The sequence below is a fragment of the Gallus gallus genome, chromosome 34, assembly GCF_016699485.2.
Source record: "Gallus gallus isolate bGalGal1 chromosome 34, bGalGal1.mat.broiler.GRCg7b, whole genome shotgun sequence".
NCBI lineage: Eukaryota > Metazoa > Chordata > Aves > Galliformes > Phasianidae > Gallus > Gallus gallus.
In genome coordinates, this window is record NC_052565.1 from 3,088,806 (window position 1) to 3,111,012 (window position 22,207).

The 22,207-nt window shown below is 57.7% G+C and overlaps 2 protein-coding genes across 2 annotated transcripts; both read right to left on the reverse strand.

Moving 5' to 3' along the window:
• Positions 1 to 217: 217 nt before the first annotated feature.
• On the reverse strand, positions 218 to 4,306 carry LOC121108073 (coiled-coil domain-containing protein 81-like). The gene is made up of 8 exons (XM_040654793.2): positions 4,143 to 4,306; positions 3,864 to 3,925; positions 3,286 to 3,439; positions 2,829 to 3,085; positions 2,543 to 2,628; positions 1,913 to 2,037; positions 1,681 to 1,789; positions 218 to 1,484 (listed from the first exon to the last, which is right to left on the reverse strand). Exons 1-8 carry the CDS (start codon positions 4,261 to 4,263, stop codon positions 677 to 679), a joined length of 1,722 nt encoding a protein of 573 aa, XP_040510727.1. The 5' UTR covers positions 4,264 to 4,306; the 3' UTR covers positions 218 to 676.
• Positions 4,307 to 10,906: 6,600 nt separating this feature from the next.
• On the reverse strand, positions 10,907 to 13,758 carry LOC121108109 (coiled-coil domain-containing protein 81-like). Its single transcript, XM_046905044.1, has 8 exons — positions 13,595 to 13,758; positions 13,316 to 13,377; positions 12,738 to 12,891; positions 12,281 to 12,537; positions 11,995 to 12,080; positions 11,422 to 11,489; positions 11,198 to 11,241; positions 10,907 to 10,936 (listed from the first exon to the last, which is right to left on the reverse strand). Exons 1-8 carry the CDS (start codon positions 13,713 to 13,715, stop codon positions 10,907 to 10,909), a joined length of 822 nt encoding a protein of 273 aa, XP_046761000.1. The 5' UTR covers positions 13,716 to 13,758.
• Positions 13,759 to 22,207: the final 8,449 nt, after the last annotated feature.

Here is a 22,207-nt window from a genome sequence, read left to right on the forward strand (position 1 = left end):
GAAGGCCAGGCTGGATGTGGCTCTGGGCAGCCTGGTCTAGTGGTTGGCCACCCTGCCCACGGCAGGGAGGTTGGAACCAGATGATCTTAGGGGTCCTTTTCAACCCAGGCCATTCCATGGTTCTGGGATGATTCCATGAAATACAGCCATCATATGCGCCCAGGGCCACGGGGTCTTGGAAGAGTCCCTTCGGCATCTGAAGGCACGGACTCAGGTGTGAATGATCCAAATTGTTTATTGCAGGTTCAAACATCCCCAAGTTCTCTCTTTCCCATTTTCCCACCCCCCTTTCCATGTCAAAAAATCATTTGACACAGTCACCCCTGGTCGACTCCTTAAGCGTGCATGCAGGAGCTTATCCATCGGTGTCACGAGTTGTTCGTAGCCACGTGCTCTTCCTCCACCCGGGGTCGTTATCATGCGGTGATCGTGCTTCTCGCATGACTCTTGTTTTTGTCTCCTGGAGGCGTCCTTTGTTCTCAGCATTCCTTTCTCATGCCGTTTATCTATCTTGTTCCGCAGCTTCTAGCGTGAATGTTCTTTCTTGAATCCAGCCCAGTCCCCACTGTCCCTCTACCTCTGCTTTTCTACAGGGAGCTGGCACCCAGGAATGGTGCAGATGGAGTTTTGCAGGCTCAGGGGCAGCTCTGTCTGTCCCGGGCACCCCATGCCCTGCTCAGCGTGGGTAGGGTGTTGGCGGCCTGCGGCGCGGGGCTTTGGACTTTGGAGGCGGAGTCTTGGGAGACTCTGGTCTGTTGCGTATGGGTGGCAGCAAACCAGATCGGCTGGTGGAGGGCTCCTCAGGCAGGCTGCACTCACGGTGAGACGGTGATGCCGCCGTCTCCTGAGGTTCTGCCTGTGCCGGCCTGTCCTTCGTGGCCATCTGCCTCTGCCTGAGTAGTTTGACAGAGTCACGTGGCAGAAACGGGTAGGGTGTTGGCGGCCTGCGGCGTGGGGCTGTGGTCCTTGGAGGCGGACTCCTGGGAGACTCTGGTCTGTTGCGTGTGGGTGGCAGCAAACCAGATCTGCAGGTGGAGGGCTCCTCAGGCAGGCTGCACTCACGGTGAGACGGTGATGCCGCCGTCTCCTGAGGTTCTGCCTGCGCCGGCCTGTCCTTCTTGGCCATCTGCCTCTGCCTGAGTAGTTTCACAGAGTCACGATGCAGTAACGGCGGCCGGGATGCGTGGCCTTTGGTATCCCTGGACAGGCTGGACTCAGCTCTTAATGAACATCTCCTGTCTTTGATGCGAGATGCCACCTGCCTCCCGGCAACCTGAGAGTGCGAGGCCTTTGCTTTCCACATGGCCGCCGCTCCAGCCTCACGGTCCTCTCCCGCTCCTTGTTCATCTCCGCGGAACCGGACATGTTTTTTTCCCGTTGTTTGGCCCAGGTGTTCTTGGCCTTCGTTTCCTGCCTGGCCCTGCGGCTGCCAGGTCACCGGCTGCTCGCGGGCTTCAGACGTTCTCAGGATCGCTGGCAGCGGACTGAAAAGACAGAGCAAGAGGGGTCTGCTTGAGTGGGTGATGGCTTTGGGGCCGCATCCTGCAACCCTGAGCCAGGACCCTTGGCTGCAACACGGCCTTCCCCACAGACAGCTCACCGGCTGCCCCGTGGCGCTCCTGAGATCCGGACAGGGGCCAGCCCTGTGAGCTGATCCCAGCCCAGAGCCTCCAGCCTCACCTGGACGAAAAGCTCTCCTGCTGTAAGCTTCTTCTGCTTCTTGAGCTTTGTCCAGCAGTACTTGCAACGCTGAAGCGTCTGATGTACGTTGGCACTTCAGCAAACCTCACTGCAATCGGGAAGGCAGAAGACATTCACCTGAAGCCTTTGGCTCAGTGACAAGGGGCGCTCAGGGATTTCCCGTCACACGGTGGTTGCACGTGCCATGGGAAGGAGCTGGCAGCTGCTTTACCTTTCTTGCCCTGGACAAGAGGTGGCAAAGCCCCTTCTTTCTTTTGCTTCCCCTCACCATGGAGATCTCCGGAGGCCTTGCGGAATATCCTGGGCGGTGGTTTGGGTGCAACCTGCTTCTGAAACCTGTGCAGAAAGAGCAGACACCGGCGTGATGCAGTGCTCCGCCAATCCTTTTTGGTGGCCGTGATGTCTGCTCACAGCACATTTTCCTGCTGCGTTAAGGCCACTACTTTCTGGAGTCCTTAGCAGGGTCCCTTGGGGTAGGGCAAGGGGAAATAGTTTCAAAGGGAAAGAGGGAGGATTGAGATTGGATGTACGGAAGAAGTTTTTGGCAGGAGGGTGTTGAGGCACCGGAACGTCTTGCCCAGAGAGGTGGTGGCTGACCCGACAGTCGTTTGAGGTCAGGCTGCACCAGGCTCAGAGCAACCTCATCTGGCGGTAGGTGTCCCTGTTCCTTGCAGGATCGTGGGACTAGGTGCCCTTTCAGGGTTGCTTCCAGCTCAAATGATTCTGTGATTCTGTGCCATATCGTCACGGGCAGGACAGCCATGGACACAAGGAACAAGCACTACAGAATGAGAGCTGAGCAGCTGCATCAAGCAGCGGCTGCAGCCACAAACATACTCACATGGGGAAGACGACGAGGCGGCCAGAGTGCGTCAGGGAGGCCACCGGTGCCACCCGGGACACCAGCGTGTCCAGCAGCCAGGGGGCCTGCAGGGGAGGAACAGGGAGGTTGTGGGACATCCTTCTGATGGCTGAGGCCCTCAGGACTGGAGGAGCCCAAGGCAGGGGGAGCTGACACCACCGCAGCCCCTGCACAGCCCAAGCAGCTGGCCAGGTCCTGGTGGGCCATGTGCAGTCAGAGCAAGGGTCACGGGACTGCCCGGGCCATGGAGAAACCTCCAGCTCACCTTGAAAACAACTTTTCTGAATTTCTCCTTCCCGGAGAGCTTCTCAAGGAAGTCGTAATAGTATTTAATTCCAAAGCTCATGCCTTCAAAGAGGAGCACTCCTATGTCTTTCAGGACAAAGGCAACGTTCTCCCCATTCTTGAGGCAGTTGGAGAGGAGGGACACGGTGCTTTGGATGCAGGTCTTCCCTCTCTGCCAGGTCACAGAGGCAGCGGCAGCCACCTCGCTGTATTTCAGGGTCTCCACCTCCCTATGGGCTGAAAAATGCGAGGGACAGAGTTGATCCTGCAGTCGCTTTTCCACAGGTGCTTGCTTGCTTCCCTACAAGTGCTTCTTGCGGCCATCAGCCAGCACGGCCCCCACCTCGGAGGGGGAGGGAGGTCTCCTTCTGAGAAGGGAGGCAGTGGCCTTCTTTGCCCCGTCCGTGAAGCCTGCAAGGGTTCAATCCCGCTCCTACCTGGCAGGGAGTCCTTGTCGGACCCGAGGTGGTGCATGGCTCTGAGGTTCCTGGCCAGCTGAAACACGGGCCACCGCAGAGTCACGGTCCCGTCCGCAGTCCTGATGTCTTTAGAGATGGTGTCGAATGAGCCGAAGGTGGGAATCCAGACCCCCTGCGAGTGGAAGAGAAAGCATGGGCTGCAGGGTTATGGGCCGGCTGGAGGAAGAGCTGGAGGGGGTCCCACGTAGGGACAGAGCTCAGAAGCCCTCTCCCGCTGCTCAGAGGCACCAGCGGGCAGGGCAGCGGGAGAGGCTTTGGGAAGGAGCTGCACAGTCCTCTCCCTCCCCTTGCCCTCCCAAATGCAGCACAGCAGTCAGGGCGGAAGCAGCCTGGTGGAATCCAGAGGCTTCCCGAGGCTGGGCTCGGCCCTGAGCTCGGAGCCCGCCTAGCACAAGCGATGCTGCCTTTGCAGGAAGCCCACGCTATGCACAGCAGAGCAATTTGGGCTGAGCTTCCTGCTTTGTGTGGAGGGGAAGAGTCAGAGGAACTGCAGGCTGAGCTGGACAGGGAGAGGAGGAAGACGACAGCCAACACACCTTCTGCACCAGGAGGTGCTCCTGTACGTAGGCGGCCACCGCATCCCAGACGGCAACTCGCTCTGGAGGGCAGAGGAAAAGCGGGTCACACTCTGCATCTGCCGCTTCCCGGCGCTCCTACTGCCTCGGGCCGGGAGGGAGGTGGCAGACGGAAAGTGTCGTTGCAGTCCCCAGCCCCACACGGAGACAGCCCCGAGCTGGTCCCCGTGCTGGGTCTCTCCCGCTCAGCGCCAAGATGGGCTGCAGCAGCGCTCCTGTGGTGGCTGTGGACCCGTGTACCTTCGGTGTTGGTGTCTGTCGCTCTGGAGGCACGCCTCGCTGCGGGGCCGGCCTCGCTCGTCCTGTTCCGCCTTGTGCCAGCGGGTTGCTCCGTGTTGGCGCCAGCCATGCCGGAGCTCATCCCTTCAGATGCGTCTGCTCTCGTCCAGATGCTCCTTCAGGGTGCAGGACCCACCACCGTGCACCGCCTTTATACCCCTCCCGGGTGGCCGTGTCACAAACGTTGCCGTGGCGACGCAGTGACAGCGTGGCCAGTGCTGGCCGTGGCCCATTATGACGCAAGACAGCAGCCTGCTGCCCGCCCCGAGTGGGAGTGCTGGCACCTCTCTGTTTTCTCTCTCTTCTTTTCTTTCCTCTCAGGATTGCGTTCCTCATTTCTCTTTAGTAGCCGTTGCCTAAATTGATCTTCAGGCAGTTGGCGCGGAAATCACAACTGTTCCAAAGTACCCTCTACCCGTAACGGTTATGATTTGTTGTTTCGAAAGTTGCCCGGCTTTGCCTGGAACGAGCCGATTCCTTGTCAGAAAGCTCCATCCATTACCCGGCATTGCTCCTCTGTGTCGCTGTGGTGACTCCATCGCGGCCGCCTAGCCCGGCCATCCGTGGGGCAGTGAGGCGCAAGTTGTGCTCTGTGAAGTCTGCGCTCTCCTTCCTTTTCAATGTCTGACATGAAGGCGGGGGCCCGGCAGCGGATTTCCAGGGGAGGAATGACAATTTATCATCCTCATCGAAAAGTGGGATGGAATCTCAACAAGAACCCCCGTCCCCTGGAAACAGCCAGTCAGAAGGGCACCCTTTGAGCTGGGAACTCCTCCCCAGCCCAGCTTTTCTTGTGAGACAGCTCCTGGCAACCCCCCAGCACCAAACCCAGCTCACCTGCTCGGCCTGCTCAGCCCAAGCTGTGCCCAGCTCGCGCACACGCCACAGTGGTGCTTCGGACAGGCTCTCACAGGGTGATCTGTTCCAAGGAGGGCCCAGAGCTCAGTCCCCGCGTGCAGCACGCCCACCAGAGCACCAGCTCTGCTCACCAGCTGTGGCACAAACGCTCCCACCCCTGCAACACTTGTGACCTTAGTGTGTGCTCGCATCGCTTCCATGCCTTCATCATAAGCAAAGGAAATGGACGCCTCCCAGATCCAAACTTTAGGAAACCAACACCAGGCTCACCCAATGGGGTTAACCAAAGTAAAATAACAGGGAAGCGAGGATGACTCTTGTGCAGCCCAATAAAAACCAGTAATGACCAATACGGCCTCATCGTGGTCAATGGAGTCCCAGAGGAACTAGTAGGATCCAGGCGTGCACACCAGTATGGGCCAGGAAAGACCAGGATGGACTCATAGTGGTCAGTAGACACCCATCGGAAGCCGTAGGAGCGCAAACCACTATTGACCCATAAAAAGCAGTAAGGACCAGCACGGCCTTGTAGTGCTCAATGGAGTCCCATAGGAATCAGTAGAAACCAATAGGAATGCACACCTGTATGCCTCTCTGGTTGAGGCTTTACGCCCCAGGGCCGATGTTGGCCTCCCGGACTATGGCTTTAGGCCCTGGGCCAGTGCCGGCCTCTCCGGCTGTGGACTTAGGCCCGGAGCTGGTGCTGGCCTCTTGTGCTGTGGCTGTGGCTTTAGGCCCCAAAGCTGGTGCCAGCCTCTTGGGCTGTGGCTTCACGTCCCAGGACTGGTTCTGCCCTTTTGGGCTGTGGCTTCAGGCCCCAGGGCCAGGGCTGCCCTTCTGGGCTGTGGCTGTGGCTTCAGGCCCTGGGACCAGTGCCGGTCTCTCTGGCTGCGGTGACAGCTTTAGGCCCCAGGGACGGTGCCAGCCTCTCTTGTGCTGTGCCTACAGTTTCAGGCCCTTGGGCCCTTGCTAACTAATTCTGTGAATGTCTTCTTATTTTCACTCCTTCTTGGACATGTGCAGAGTACAGTCAAGTCGTTTTGAATATCATTTCCTTTGTGGTGATTGGTCTGGTTTCTCATCTGAAGGCTTCAGACCTGCAATTCCAGGAGCTTCCTCCTTTGCAGTGTGCTATTGATAAGCAGAAGCCTTGCCCCCTTTCTACCAAACTCCTCCCAGGTCCTGCCTATTCCTTGTAAACCACTCCCCAGACTCCGCCTCTGAAGTAAGTGTTCCTCCTGTCTTTAATTTTTGAGCAGGGGACCCCCCCCTGTACCGGTACAGGGGTCCCTCCTGTACAAGGACCATCCTAGGGTCTCTGCCTTCACTCAGGCCACTGCTGACCTTCCTGATTAGAGCTTCAGGCTCTGGGGCCCGTGCCGGTCTCTTGGGCTGAGTGTGTGGCTGTAGGTCCCAGGGCCGGTGCTGGCCTCTCTGGCAGTGGCTTTAGGCGCCAGGGAGCGCGCAGGCCTCTTGGGCTGGGGCTTCAGGCCCCGGGTCCAGCACCAGCCTCTCGGGCTGTGGCTTTAGGCTTTGGGGCCGATGCCAGACTGCCTGGCTGTGACTGTGGTTTCAGCCCCTGGCTGTAGGGCTATCCTGTTTAGACAAGAGGCCCGCAGTAAAAGGAGAACAGACTTAACAAACATCAAAGAAGCCATGGCCTCTACACAAGGTTGGATTGCCTCGCTCTGGGGATAGGTTGGGATGCAACAGGCAGGCATCAAGATACTCCCCTCTCTCCTCCTTCCAGGCTTATCTCTGTGCAAGGACGAGCAGATGTCCAGAAGCAATCATCTAGTATTGAGTGACCAAGTGTGAGAAGTTAATTATTTAGCAATACGTGCTTAGTTAACAACAATTTCTGGTTAGTTGAGTGCCGGGAAGACTGTGAACCTGAAGTCCTCAGCCAATGAGGAACCAGGGGAGAAAGAGATAAGCGTCGAGTAATAGGGCATCAAAGACGTAAGGCTGTTTTCTGTGTGCTCTCCTGCTTGCAGGAGGCCCGCCATTGCAATTGCGAAGAAAATCTGCTTTTTCCGAGATACCGTTCTGATAAATTATTTGGCCCCGCCAACCCTTTTCCTACCGGCCCCGGGGCCAGTACTATTCTCTCTGGCTGTGTTTTTATGCCCCAGGGCTGTTGCCGGCCTCCAGCAATGGAGGGATGCAGCATAGTCCTCTCCATCCTCCTACCCAACTTATCTCTGTCCAAGGATGAGCAGGTGTCCAGGAAGAGAGAGATACCGTTCTCATAAAGTATTTGGATATTTCCAACAATTTGACCTCACTCTTCCCTTCCCCCTACGAAATCCACCAAGATCCCCCCCCAGACACCCTTTCCACCCCATAGAAGTCCCCTTTCCCCCTTCTCAGCTCCCCTACACAATGTCCCCCTCTACCTCCAGACCCCCTTTCCACCCCATGGAAGCCCTGCTCACCCCTTTTCCCCCCCACAACTCCTTCTCTCAGCCCCCACAACCCCTTTCCACCCCCATAGAAGCCCCTCACAGCCCCCCAGCTTCCTCCTGCCAACCCCCTCTCCATCCCCAGACCCCCTTTCCTCCCAGTAGAGACCACATTCATCCCATTTCTCCCCCCTCACAACCCCCGTCCACTCCCAGACCCCCCTTGCTGCCCTACAGAAGCCCCATTCCCCCCTACCCCCCTCTCAACTCCCTACGTTCCCCTCCACAATGCCCCCCACCACCCCAGTTTCCCTTCACATCCACATAAGCCTCTTTTCCCTCTTTTTCCACCCCACAACTCCTTCTCTCTGCCCCAGACCCTCTTTCCACCCCATAGAAGCCCCCCAGCACCCCCCCCAGTTTCTCCCTTTCACCCCTCCCTCCACCTCCAGACCCCTTTTCCACCCCACAGAAGCCCCGCTCACACCTTCCCCCCTAGATTCTCCTCAACCCCCCTTTCCACCCCCAGACTTTCCTTCCACCCCATGGAAGCCCCGCTAACCCTTTTCTGCCCCCCACAACACCCCCTGTCTGGCACGGGAGTCATCCAGAAGGACCTGGAGATGTCCCTGAAGGGTCTTGGGTCCCCGGTATCCTTGCATTCATTCAGAAGGCGCTGGCGATGTCACAGAGAGGACGTGTAGGATCCAAGGGGTCCTCAGCTGGGTTCAAAGGGTCCTGTTGTCTTCTGCAAGGGTCTGGAGATGAGCCAGGGGGGCCCCAGGAGCTCCTGGAGTCCTCCAGAGGTCTCAGATGGGAATTTTGAGGACAACCCCACATAGTGGCACGTCCTCACTCTGCTTTGTCCCCACGGGACCACCCCCAAAACCTTCTGTTTCTACTAAAATAAACGCCACGTTGATTTCATTGTATTTTTTTTCCCAGCTTCCCTTCAGAAGTGGATGGTTCCCGCCAAACCCCCGTGTAAAGCCCCACCCGGGGGAAACAACTCCCCCCAGGGCCACCGGGTGACACCAGGCCAACCGTCAGCGGTGCCACCACTGGAACAACCTCCTGTCCCTGAAGATTACACTGTCACTCTGTCACTGTAACCATGCAACTTGGCGCCATCCCAACCCCCGTCTACCTTGAGAGCCCCATCAGCGTCCTACAGCTCCCTCCCAAGCTGGGAGGGAGTGTTGATCAGCCGGAGGGGAGAAAGGCACTACAGAGGGACGTGCAAAGGCTGGCTGGCTGGGCCACGGTAAACTGTATGAGTTTCAACAGGGCCAAGTGTTGGGTCCTGCATTTTGGTCACAAGAAGCCCAGGCAACCCTACAGGCTTGGGGAGGAGTGGCTGGAAAGCTGCCTGATGGAAAGTGACCTTGGTGTGCACTTGGACAGTCAGCTGAATACGAGCCAGCAGTGTGCCCAGGTGGCCAAGGCGGCCCATGGCATCCTGGCTTGGATCAGGAATGGTGTGGTGAGCAGCACTGGGGAAGACGTCCTGCCCCTGTACTCAGTGCTGGTGAGGCCTCACCTCGAGTGCTGTGATCAGTTTTGGGCACCTCGGTACAGAAGGGAAACCGAGGTACTGGAGCAGGTCCAAAGAAGGGCTACAAGGCTGATGAAGGGCTTGTGAAGGGCCTGGGGCCCCCAGCATAAGAAAGACGCAGAGCCCTTGGAACGGGTCCAGAGGAGGGCCACTAAGATGACCACAGGGCTTTCTTCTCCTCTGAAGAAAGGCTGGGGGAACTGGGCTTGTTCAGCTTGGAGAAGAGAAGGCTCCAGGGAGACCTCATGGTGGCCTTCCAGTGCTGGAAGGGAGGGTGTAAACAGGAGGGGGAATGACATGGGTTGATAGCGATAGGACAAGGGGGAATGGTTTTAAAATGAGACGGGGGAGGTTTGGGTTAGACATGAGGAGGAAGTTTTTCACTCAGAAGGTGGTGACGCACCGGAACAACTTGCCCAGAGAGGCTGTGGACGCCCCATCCCCGGAGGCATTGAAGGCCAGGCTGGATGTGGCTCTGGGCAGCCTGGTCTAGTGGTTGGCCACCCTGCCCACGGCAGGGAGGTTGGAACCAGATGATCTTAGGGGTCCTTTTCAACCCAGGCCATTCCATGGTTCTGGGATGATTCCATGAAATACAGCCATCATATGCGCCCAGGGCCACGGGGTCTTGGAAGAGTCCCTTCGGCATCTGAAGGCACGGACTCAGGTGTGAATGATCCAAATTGTTTATTGCAGGTTCAAACATCCCCAAGTTCTCTCTTTCCCATTTTCCCACCCCCCTTTCCATGTCAAAAAATCATTTGACACAGTCACCCCTGGTCGACTCCTTAAGCGTGCATGCAGGAGCTTATCCATCGGTGTCACGAGTTGTTCGTAGCCACGTGCTCTTCCTCCACCCGGGGTCGTTATCATGCGGTGATCGTGCTTCTCGCATGACTCTTGTTTTTGTCTCCTGGAGGCGTCCTTTGTTCTCAGCATTCCTTTCTCATGCCGTTTATCTATCTTGTTCCGCAGCTTCTAGCGTGAATGTTCTTTCTTGAATCCAGCCCAGTCCCCACTGTCCCTCTACCTCTGCTTTTCTACAGGGAGCTGGCACCCAGGAATGGTGCAGATGGAGTTTTGCAGGCTCAGGGGCAGCTCTGTCTGTCCCGGGCACCCCATGCCCTGCTCAGCGTGGGTAGGGTGTTGGCGGCCTGCGGCGCGGGGCTTTGGACTTTGGAGGCGGAGTCTTGGGAGACTCTGGTCTGTTGCGTATGGGTGGCAGCAAACCAGATCGGCTGGTGGAGGGCTCCTCAGGCAGGCTGCACTCACGGTGAGACGGTGATGCCGCCGTCTCCTGAGGTTCTGCCTGTGCCGGCCTGTCCTTCGTGGCCATCTGCCTCTGCCTGAGTAGTTTGACAGAGTCACGTGGCAGAAACGGGTAGGGTGTTGGCGGCCTGCGGCGTGGGGCTGTGGTCCTTGGAGGCGGACTCCTGGGAGACTCTGGTCTGTTGCGTGTGGGTGGCAGCAAACCAGATCTGCAGGTGGAGGGCTCCTCAGGCAGGCTGCACTCACGGTGAGACGGTGATGCCGCCGTCTCCTGAGGTTCTGCCTGCGCCGGCCTGTCCTTCTTGGCCATCTGCCTCTGCCTGAGTAGTTTCACAGAGTCACGATGCAGTAACGGCGGCCGGGATGCGTGGCCTTTGGTATCCCTGGACAGGCTGGACTCAGCTCTTAATGAACATCTCCTGTCTTTGATGCGAGATGCCACCTGCCTCCCGGCAACCTGAGAGTGCGAGGCCTTTGCTTTCCACATGGCCGCCGCTCCAGCCTCACGGTCCTCTCCCGCTCCTTGTTCATCTCCGCGGAACCGGACATGTTTTTTTCCCGTTGTTTGGCCCAGGTGTTCTTGGCCTTCGTTTCCTGCCTGGCCCTGCGGCTGCCAGGTCACCGGCTGCTCGCGGGCTTCAGACGTTCTCAGGATCGCTGGCAGCGGACTGAAAAGACAGAGCAAGAGGGGTCTGCTTGAGTGGGTGATGGCTTTGGGGCCGCATCCTGCAACCCTGAGCCAGGACCCTTGGCTGCAACACGGCCTTCCCCACAGACAGCTCACCGGCTGCCCCGTGGCGCTCCTGAGATCCGGACAGGGGCCAGCCCTGTGAGCTGATCCCAGCCCAGAGCCTCCAGCCTCACCTGGACGAAAAGCTCTCCTGCTGTAAGCTTCTTCTGCTTCTTGAGCTTTGTCCAGCAGTACTTGCAACGCTGAAGCGTCTGATGTACGTTGGCACTTCAGCAAACCTCACTGCAATCGGGAAGGCAGAAGACATTCACCTGAAGCCTTTGGCTCAGTGACAAGGGGCGCTCAGGGATTTCCCGTCACACGGTGGTTGCACGTGCCATGGGAAGGAGCTGGCAGCTGCTTTACCTTTCTTGCCCTGGACAAGAGGTGGCAAAGCCCCTTCTTTCTTTTGCTTCCCCTCACCATGGAGATCTCCAGAGGCCTTGCGGAATATCCTGGGCGGTGGTTTGGGTGCAACCTGCTTCTGAAACCTGTGCAGAAAGAGCAGACACCGGCGTGATGCAGTGCTCCGCCAATCCTTTTTGGTGGCCGTGATGTCTGCTCACAGCACATTTTCCTGCTGCGTTAAGGCCACTACTTTCTGGAGTCCTTAGCAGGGTCCCTTGGGGTAGGGCAAGGGGAAATAGTTTCAAAGGGAAAGAGGGAGGATTGAGATTGGATGTACGGAAGAAGTTTTTGGCAGGAGGGTGTTGAGGCACCGGAACGTCTTGCCCAGAGAGGTGGTGGCTGCCCCGACAGTCGTTTGAGGTCAGGCTGCACCAGGCTCAGAGCAACCTCATCTGGCGGTAGGTGTCCCTGTTCCTTGCAGGATCGTGGGACTAGGTGCCCTTTCAGGGTTGCTTCCAGCTCAAATGATTCTGTGATTCTGTGCCATATCGTCACGGGCAGGACAGCCATGGACACAAGGAACAAGCACTACAGAATGAGAGCTGAGCAGCTGCATCAAGCAGCGGCTGCAGCCACAAACATACTCACATGGGGAAGACGACGAGGCGGCCAGAGTGCGTCAGGGAGGCCACCGGTGCCACCCGGGACACCAGCGTGTCCAGCAGCCAGGGGGCCTGCAGGGGAGGAACAGGGAGGTTGTGGGACATCCTTCTGATGGCTGAGGCCCTCAGGACTGGAGGAGCCCAAGGCAGGGGGAGCTGACACCACCGCAGCCCCTGCACAGCCCAAGCAGCTGGCCAGGTCCTGGTGGGCCATGTGCAGTCAGAGCAAGGGTCACGGGACTGCCCGGGCCATGGAGAAACCTCCAGCTCACCTTGAAAACAACTTTTCTGAATTTCTCCTTCCCGGAGAGCTTCTCAAGGAAGTCGTAATAGTATTTAATTCCAAAGCTCATGCCTTCAAAGAGGAGCACTCCTATGTCTTTCAGGACAAAGGCAACGTTCTCCCCATTCTTGAGGCAGTTGGAGAGGAGGGACACGGTGCTTTGGATGCAGGTCTTCCCTCTCTGCCAGGTCACAGAGGCAGCGGCAGCCACCTCGCTGTATTTCAGGGTCTCCACCTCCCTATGGGCTGAAAAATGCGAGGGACAGAGTTGATCCTGCAGTCGCTTTTCCACAGGCGCTTGCTTGCTTCCCTACAAGTGCTTCTTGCGGCCATCAGCCAGCACGGCCCCCACCTCGGAGGGGGAGGGAGGTCTCCTTCTGAGAAGGGAGGCGGTGGCCTTCTTTGCCCCGTCCGTGAAGCCTGCAAGGGTTCAATCCCGCTCCTACCTGGCAGGGAGTCCTTGTCGGACCCGAGGTGGTGCATGGCTCTGAGGTTCCTGGCCAGCTGAAACACGGGCCACCGCAGAGTCACGGTCCCGTCCGCAGTCCTGATGTCTTTAGAGATGGTGTCGAATGAGCCGAAGGTGGGAATCCAGACCCCCTGCGAGTGGAAGAGAAAGCATGGGCTGCAGGGTTATGGGCCGGCTGGAGGAAGAGCTGGAGGGGGTCCCACGTAGGGACAGAGCTCAGAAGCCCTCTCCCGCTGCTCAGAGGCACCAGCGGGCAGGGCAGCGGGAGAGGCTTTGGGAAGGAGCTGCACAGTCCTCTCCCTCCCCTTGCCCTCCCAAATGCAGCACAGCAGTCAGGGCGGAAGCAGCCTGGTGGAATCCAGAGGCTTCCCGAGGCTGGGCTCGGCCCTGAGCTCGGAGCCCGCCTAGCACAAGCGATGCTGCCTTTGCAGGAAGCCCACGCTATGCACAGCAGAGCAATTTGGGCTGAGCTTCCTGCTTTGTGTGGAGGGGAAGAGTCAGAGGAACTGCAGGCTGAGCTGGACAGGGAGAGGAGGAAGACGACAGCCAACACACCTTCTGCACCAGGAGGTGCTCCTGTACGTAGGCGGCCACCGCATCCCAGACGGCAACTCGCTCTGGAGGGCAGAGGAAAAGCGGGTCACACTCTGCATCTGCCGCTTCCCGGCGCTCCTACTGCCTCGGGCCGGGAGGGAGGTGGCAGACGGAAAGTGTCGTTGCAGTCCCCAGCCCCACACGGAGACAGCCCCGAGCTGGTCCCCGTGCTGGGTCTCTCCCGCTCAGCGCCAAGATGGGCTGCAGCAGCGCTCCTGTGGTGGCTGTGGACCCGTGTACCTTCGGTGTTGGTGTCTGTCGCTCTGGAGGCACGCCTCGCTGCGGGGCCGGCCTCGCTCGTCCTGTTCCGCCTTGTGCCAGCGGGTTGCTCCGTGTTGGCGCCAGCCATGCCGGAGCTCATCCCTTCAGATGCGTCTGCTCTCGTCCAGATGCTCCTTCAGGGTGCAGGACCCACCACCGTGCACCGCCTTTATACCCCTCCCGGGTGGCCGTGTCACAAACGTTGCCGTGGCGACGCAGTGACAGCGTGGCCAGTGCTGGCCGTGGCCCATTATGACGCAAGACAGCAGCCTGCTGCCCGCCCCGAGTGGGAGTGCTGGCACCTCTCTGTTTTCTCTCTCTTCTTTTCTTTCCTCTCAGGATTGCGTTCCTCATTTCTCTTTAGTAGCCGTTGCCTAAATTGATCTTCAGGCAGTTGGCGCGGAAATCACAACTGTTCCAAAGTACCCTCTACCCGTAACGGTTATGATTTGTTGTTTCGAAAGTTGCCCGGCTTTGCCTGGAACGAGCCGATTCCTTGTCAGAAAGCTCCATCCATTACCCGGCATTGCTCCTCTGTGTCGCTGTGGTGACTCCATCGCGGCCGCCTAGCCCGGCCATCCGTGGGGCAGTGAGGCGCAAGTTGCGCTCTGTGAAGTCTGCGCTCTCCTTCCTTTTCAATGTCTGACATGAAGGCGGGGGCCCGGCAGCGGATTTCCAGGGGAGGAATGACATTTTATCATCCTCATCGAAAAGTGGGATGGAATCTCAACAAGAACCCCCGTCCCCTGGAAACAGCCAGTCAGAAGGGCACCCTTTGAGCTGGGAACTCCTCCCCAGCCCAGCTTTTCTTGTGAGACAGCTCCTGGCAACCCCCCAGCACCAAACCCAGCTCACCTGCTCGGCCTGCTCAGCCCAAGCTGTGCCCAGCTCGCGCACACGCCACAGTGGTGCTTCGGACAGGCTCTCACAGGGTGATCTGTTCCAAGGAGGGCCCAGAGCTCAGTCCCCGCGTGCAGCACGCCCACCAGAGCACCAGCTCTGCTCACCAGCTGTGGCACAAACGCTCCCACCCCTGCAACACTTGTGACCTTAGTGTGCGCTCGCATCGCTTCCATGCCTTCATCATAAGCAAAGGAAATGGACGCCTCCCAGATCCAAACTTTAGGAAACCAACACCAGGCTCACCCAATGGGGTTAACCAAAGTAAAATAACAGGGAAGCGAGGATGACTCTTGTGCAGCCCAATAAAAACCAGTAATGACCAATACGGCCTCATCGTGGTCAATGGAGTCCCAGAGGAACTAGTAGGATCCAGGCGTGCACACCAGTATGGGCCAGGAAAGACCAGGATGGACTCATAGTGGTCAGTAGACACCCATCGGAAGCCGTAGGAGCGCAAACCACTATTGACCCATAAAAAGCAGTAAGGACCAGCACGGCCTTGTAGTGCTCAATGGAGTCCCATAGGAATCAGTAGAAACCAATAGGAATGCACACCTGTATGCCTCTCTGGTTGAGGCTTTACGCCCCAGGGCCGATGTTGGCCTCCCGGACTATGGCTTTAGGCCCTGGGCCAGTGCCGGCCTCTCCGGCTGTGGACTTAGGCCCGGAGCTGGTGCTGGCCTCTTGTGCTGTGGCTGTGGCTTTAGGCCCCGGGGCCAGTGCAGGCCTCTCGGGATGTGACTTTGGGCCCAGGGGCTGGTGCCGGCCTCCTGGGCTGTGACTGTGGCTTCAGGCCCCAAAGCTGGTGCCAGCCTCTTGGGCTGTGGCTTCACGCCCCAGGACTGGTTCTGCCTTTACGGGCTGTGGCTTCAGGCCCCAGGGCTGGGGCTGGCCTCCTGGGCTGTGGCTGTGGCTTCAGGCCCTGGAACCAGTGCCGATCTCTCTGGCTGCAGCGACAGCTTTAGGCCCCAGGGACGGTGCCAGCCTCTCTTGTGCTGTGCCTACAGTTTTAGGCCCTTGGGCCTGACCTGTGGAACAGCACCGAGCCTCACAAGAGTCAGAATGTAAGGTAGTTTATTTAAGGTGTATAGACCGGCGCACGGGGGGCTCACACTGCTCCCGTTGCGCAACCAGTGGCTCTCAAGCAGCCATACTATATGCACACTCATAATTCCACGAAGCAAGTAATGCTAACTCATTCATGAGAGTGGGTCATCCTATGCTAACTAATTCCGTGAATGTCTTCTTGTTTTTCACTCCTTCTTGGACATGCTCAGTGTACAGTCAAGTCGTTTTGAATATCATTTCCTTTGTGGTGATTGGTCTGGTTTCTCATCTGAAGGCTTCAGACCTGCAATTCCAAGAGCTTCCTCCTTTGCAGAGTGCTATTGATAAGCAGAAGCCTTGCCCCCTTTCTACCAAACTCCTCCCAGGTCCTGCCTATTCCTTGTAAACCACTCCCCAGACTCCGCCTCTGAAGTAAGTGTTCCTCCTGTCTTTAATTTTTGAGCAGGGGACCCCCCCCTGTACCGGTACAGGGGTCCCTCCTGTACAAGGACCATCCTAGGGTCTCTGCCTTCACTCAGGCCACTGCTGACCTTCCTGATTAGAGCTTCAGGCTCTGGGGCAGGTGCCGGTCTCTTGGGCTGAGTGTGCGGCTGTAGGTCCCAGGGCCGGTGCTGGCCTCTCTGGCAGTGGCTTTAGGTGCCAGGGAGTGCACTGGCCTCTTGGGCTGGGGCTTCAGGCCCCGGGTCCAGCACCAGCCTCTCGGGCTGTGGCTTTAGGCTTTGGGGCCGATGCCAGACTGCCTGGCTGTGACTGTGGTTTCAGCCCCTGGTTGTAGGGCTATCCTGTTTAGACAAGAGGCCCGCAGTAAAAGGAGAACAGACTTAACAAACATCAAAGAAGCCATGGCCTCTACACAAGGTTGGATTGCCTCGCTCTGGGGATAGGTTGGGATGCAACAGGCAGGCATCAAGATACTCCCCTCTCTCCTCCTTCCAGGCTTATCTCTGTGCAAGGACGAGCAGATGTCCAGAAGCAATCATCTAGTATTGAGTGACCAAGTGTGAGAAGTTAATTAATTAGCAATACGTGCTTAGTTAGCAACACTTTCTGGTTAGTTGAGTGCCGGGAAGACTGTGAACCTGAAGTCCTCAGCCAATGAGGAACCAGGGGAGAAAGAAATAAGCATCGAGTAATAGGGCATCAAAGACGTAAGGCTGTTTTCTGTGCGCCCTTCTGCTTGCCGGTACTATTCTCTCTGGCTGTGTTTTTATGCCCCAGGGCTGTTGCCGGCCTCCAGCAATGGAGGGATGCAGCATAGTCCTCTCCATCCTCCTACCAAACTTATCTCTGTCCAAGGATGAGCAGGTGTCCAGGAAGAGAGAGATACCGTTCTCATAAAGTATTTGGATATTTCCAACAATTTGACCTCGCTCTTCCCTTCCCCCTACGAAATCCACCAAGATCCCCCCCCCAGACACCCTTTTCACCCCATAGAAGTCCCCTTTCCCCCTTTTCAGTTCCCCTACACAATGTCTCCCTCTACCTCCAGACCCCCTTTCCACCTCATGGAAGCCCCGCTCACCCCTTTTCCCCCCCACAACTCCTTCTCTCAGCCCCCAGAACCACTTTCCACCCCCATAGAAGCCCCTCACAGCCCCCCAGCTTCCTCCTGCCACCCCCCTCTCCATCCCCAGATCCCCTTTCCTCCCAGTAGAGACCACATTCATCCCATTTCTCCCCCCTCACAACCCCCGTCCACTCCCAGACCCCCCTTGCTGCCCTACAGAAGCCCCATTCCCCCCCTACCCCCCTCTCAACTCCCTACGTTCCCCTCCACAATGCCCCCCACCACCCCAGTTTCCCTTCACATCCACAGAAGCCTCTTTTCCCTCTTTTTCCACCCCACAACTCCTTCTCTCTGCCCCAGACCCTCTTTCCACCCCATAGAAGCCCCCCAGCACCCCCCCAGTTTCTCCCTTTCACCCCTCCCTCCACCTCCAGACCCCTTTTCCACCCCACAGAAGCCCCGCTCACACCTTCCCCCTAGATTCTCCTCAACCCCCCTTTCCACCCCCAGACTTTCCTTCCACCCCATGGAAGCCCCGCTAACCCTTTTCTGCCCCCCACAACCCCCCCTGTCTGGCACTGGAGTCATCCAGAAGGACCTGGAGATGTCCCTGAAGGGTCTTGGGTCCCCGGTATCCTTGCATTCATTCAGAAGGCGCTGGGGATGTCACAGAGAGGACGTGTAGGATCCAAGGGGTCCTCAGCTGGGTTCAAAGGGTCCTGTTGTCTTCTGCAAGGGTCTGGAGATGAGCCAGGGGGGGCCCAGGAGCTCCTGGAGTCCTCCAGAGGTCTCAGATGGGAATTTTGAGGACAACCCCACATAGTGGCACGTCCTCACTCTGCTTTGTCCCCACGGGACCACCCCCAAAACCTTCTGTTTCTACTAAAATAAATGCCATGTTGATTTCATTGTATTTTTTTTCCCAGCTTCCCTTCAGAAGTGGATGGTTCCTGCCAAACCCCCGTGTAAAGCCCCACCTGGGGGAAACAACTCCCCCCAGGGCCACCGGGTGACACCAGGCCAACCGTCAGCGGTGCCACCACTGGAACAACCTCCTGTCCCTGAAGATGACACTGTCACTCTGTCACTGTAACCATGCAACTTGGCGCCATCCCAACCCCCGTCTACCTTGAGAGCCCCATCAGCGTCCTACAGCTCCCTCCCAAGCTGGGAGGGAGTGTTGATCAGCCGGAGGGGAGAAAGGCACTACAGAGGGACGTGCAAAGGCTGGCTGGCTGGGCCACGGTAAACTGTATGAGTTTCAACAGGGCCAAGTGTTGGGTCCTGCATTTTGGTCACAAGAAGCCCAGGCAACCCTACAGGCTTGGGGAGGAGTGGCTGGAAAGCTGCCTGATGGAAAGTGACCTTGGTGTGCACTTGGACAGTCAGCTGAATACGAGCCAGCAGTGTGCCCAGGTGGCCAAGGCGGCCCATGGCATCCTGGCTTGGATCAGGAATGGTGTGGTGAGCAGCACTGGGGAAGACGTCCTGCCCCTGTACTCAGTGCTGGTGAGGCCTCACCTCGAGTGCTGTGTTCAGTTTTGGGCACCTCGGTACAGAAGGGAAACCGAGGTACTGGAGCAGGTCCAAAGAAGGGCTACAAGGCTGATGAAGGGCTTGTGAAGGGCCTGGGGCCCCCAGCATAAGAAAGACGCAGAGCCCTTGGAACGGGTCCAGAGGAGGGCCACTAAGATGACCAGAGGGCTTTCTTCTCCTCTGAAGAAAGGCTGGGGGAACTGGGCTTGTTCAGCTTGGAGAAGAGAAGGCTCCAGGGAGACCTCATGGTGGCCTTCCAGTGCTGGAAGGGAGGGTGTAAACAGGAGGGGGAATGACATGGGTTGATAGCGATAGGACAAGGGGGAATGGTTTTAAAATGAGACGGGGGAGGTTTGGGTTAGACATGAGGAGGAAGTTTTTCACTCAGAAGGTGGTGACGCACTGGAACAACTTGCCCAGAGAGGCTGTGGACGCCCCATCCCCGGAGGCATTGAAGGCCAGGCTGGATGTGGCTCTGGGCAGCCTGGTCTAGTGGTTGGCCACCCTGCCCACGGCAGGGAGGTTGGAACCAGATGATCTTAGGGGTCCTTTTCAACCCAGGCCATTCCATGGTTCTGGGATGATTCCATGAAATACAGCCATCATATGCGCCCAGGGCCACGGGGTCTTGGAAGAGTCCCTTCGGCATCTGAAGGCACGGACTCAGGTGTGAATGATCCAAATTGTTTATTGCAGGTTCAAACATCCCCAAGTTCTCTCTTTCCCATTTTCCCACCCCCCTTTCCATGTCAAAAAATCATTTGACACAGTCACCCCTGGTCGACTCCTTAAGCGTGCATGCAGGAGCTTATCCATCGGTGTCACGAGTTGTTCGTAGCCACGTGCTCTTCCTCCACCCGGGGTCGTTATCATGCGGTGATCGTGCTTCTCGCATGACTCTTGTTTTTGTCTCCTGGAGGCGTCCTTTGTTCTCAGCATTCCTTTCTCATGCCGTTTATCTATCTTGTTCCGCAGCTTCTAGCGTGAATGTTCTTTCTTGAATCCAGCCCAGTCCCCACTGTCCCTCTACCTCTGCTTTTCTACAGGGAGCTGGCACCCAGGAATGGTGCAGATGGAGTTTTGCAGGCTCAGGGGCAGCTCTGTCTGTCCCGGGCACCCCATGCCCTGCTCAGCGTGGGTAGGGTGTTGGCGGCCTGCGGCGCGGGGCTTTGGACTTTGGAGGCGGAGTCTTGGGAGACTCTGGTCTGTTGCGTATGGGTGGCAGCAAACCAGATCGGCTGGTGGAGGGCTCCTCAGGCAGGCTGCACTCACGGTGAGACGGTGATGCCGCCGTCTCCTGAGGTTCTGCCTGTGCCGGCCTGTCCTTCGTGGCCATCTGCCTCTGCCTGAGTAGTTTGACAGAGTCACGTGGCAGAAACGGGTAGGGTGTTGGCGGCCTGCGGCGTGGGGCTGTGGTCCTTGGAGGCGGACTCCTGGGAGACTCTGGTCTGTTGCGTGTGGGTGGCAGCAAACCAGATCTGCAGGTGGAGGGCTCCTCAGGCAGGCTGCACTCACGGTGAGACGGTGATGCCGCCATCTCCTGAGGTTCTGCCTGCGCCGGCCTGTCCTTCTTGGCCATCTGCCTCTGCCTGAGTAGTTTCACAGAGTCACGTGGCAGTAACGGCGGCCGGAATGCATGGCCTTTGGTATCCCTGGACAGGCTGGACTCAGCTCTTAATGAACATCTCCTGTCTTTGATGCGAGATGCCACCTGCCTCCCGGCAACCTGAGGGTGCGAGGCCTTTGCTTTCCACATGGCCGCCGCTCCAGCCTCACGGTCCTCTCCCGCTCCTTGTTCATCTCCGCGGAACCGGACATGTTTTTTTCCCGTTGTTTGGCCCAGGTGTTCTTGGCCTTCGTTTCCTGCCTGGCCCTGCGGCTGCCAGGTCACCGGCTGCTCGCGGGCTTCAGACGTTCTCAGGATCGCTGGCAGCGGACTGAAAAGACAGAGCAAGAGGGGTCTGCTTGAGTGGGTGATGGCTTTGGGGCCGCATCCTGCAACCCTGAGCCAGGACCCTTGGCTGCAACACGGCCTTCCCCACAGACAGCTCACCGGCTGCCCCGTGGCGCTCCTGAGATCCGGACAGGGGCCAGCCCTGTGAGCTGATCCCAGCCCAGAGCCTCCAGCCTCACCTGGACGAAAAGCTCCCCTGCTGTAAGCTTCTTCTGCTTCTTGAGCTTTGTCCAGCAGTACTTGCAACGCTGAAGCGTCTGATGTACGTTGGCACTTCAGCAAACCTCACTGCAATCGGGAAGGCAGAAGACATTCACCTGAAGCCTTTGGCTCAGTGACAAGGGGCGCTCAGGGATTTCCCGTCACACGGTGGTTGCACGTGCCATGGGAAGGAGCTGGCAGCTGCTTTACCTTTCTTGCCCTGGACAAGAGGTGGCAAAGCCCCTTCTTTCTTTTGCTTCCCCTCACCATGGAGATCTCCAGAGGCCTTGCGGAATATCCTGGGCGGTGGTTTGGGTGCAACCTGCTTCTGAAACCTGTGCAGAAAGAGCAGACACCGGCGTGACGCAGTGCTCCGCCAATCCTTTTTGCTGGCCGTGATGTCTGCTCACAGCACATTTTCCTGCTGCGTTAAGGCCACTACTTTCTGGAGTCCTTAGCAGGGTCCCTTGGGGTAGGGCAAGGGGAAATAGTTTCAAAGGGAAAGAGGGAGGATTGAGATTGGATGTACGGAAGAAGTTTTTGGCAGGAGGGTGGTGAGGCACCGGAACGTCTTGCCCAGAGAGGTGGTGGCTGACCCGACAGTCGTTTGAGGTCAGGCTGCACCAGGCTCAGAGCAACCTCATCTGGTGGTAGGTGTCCCTGTTCCTTGCAGGATCGTGGGACTAGGTGCCCTTTCAGGGTTGCTTCCAGCTCAAATGATTCTGTGATTCTGTGCCATATCGTCACGGGCAGGACAGCCATGGACACAAGGAACAAGCACTACAGAATGAGAGCTGAGCAGCTGCATCAAGCAGCGGCTGCAGCCACAAACATACTCGCAGACCAGCAGAGCCACATCCAGCCTGGCCTTCAATGCCTCCAGGGATGGGGCATCCACAGCCTCTCTGGGCAAGTTGTTCCAGTGCGTCACCACCTTCTGAGTGAAAAACTTCCTCCTCATATCTAACCCAAACCTCCCCCGTCTCATTTTAAAACCATTCCCCCTTGTCCTATCACTATCAACCCGTGTCATTCCCCCTCCTGTTTATGTGCTCCCTTCAAGTATTGGAAGGCCACCATGAGGTCTCCCTGGAGCCTTCTCTTCTCCAAGCTGAACAAGCCCAGTTCCCCCAACCTTTCTTCAGAGGAGAAGATAGCCCTCTGGTCATCTTAGTGGCCCTCCTCTGGACCCGGTCCAAGAGCTCTGCATCTTTCTTGTGCTGGGGGCCCCAGGCCCTTCACAAGCCCTTCATCAGCCTTGTAGCCCTTCTTTGGACCTGCGCCAGTACCTCGGTTTACCTTCTTTACTGAGGTGCCCAAAACTGAACACAGCACTCGAGGTGAGGCCTCACCAGTGCGCAGTACAGGGGCAGGATGACTTTTCCAGTGGTGCTCACCACATCATTACGGATCCAAGCCAGGA

What these genes read in the sequence shown, in the direction of transcription:
- LOC121108073 (XM_040654793.2), bottom strand. Translation starts at nt 4,263, where the DNA reads ATGAGCTCCGGCATGGCTGGCGCCAACACGGAGCAACCCGCTGGCACA. An exon ending in TCAGAAAAGTTGTTTTCAAG is followed by an intron (nt 2,629 to 2,828) that starts GTGAGCTGGAGG and finishes CCTCCCCTGCAG; the next exon opens with GCCCCCTGGCTGCTGGACAC. An exon ending in CGCCTCGTCGTCTTCCCCAT is followed by an intron (nt 2,038 to 2,542) that starts GTGAGTATGTTT and finishes CTTTCTGCACAG; the next exon opens with GTTTCAGAAGCAGGTTGCAC.
- LOC121108109 (XM_046905044.1), bottom strand. Translation starts at nt 13,715, where the DNA reads ATGAGCTCCGGCATGGCTGGCGCCAACACGGAGCAACCCGCTGGCACA. An exon ending in GACAGACACCAACACCGAAG is followed by an intron (nt 13,378 to 13,594) that starts GTACACGGGTCC and finishes TCTGCCCTCCAG; the next exon opens with AGCGAGTTGCCGTCTGGGAT. An exon ending in CGCCTCGTCGTCTTCCCCAT is followed by an intron (nt 11,490 to 11,994) that starts GTGAGTATGTTT and finishes CTTTCTGCACAG; the next exon opens with GTTTCAGAAGCAGGTTGCAC.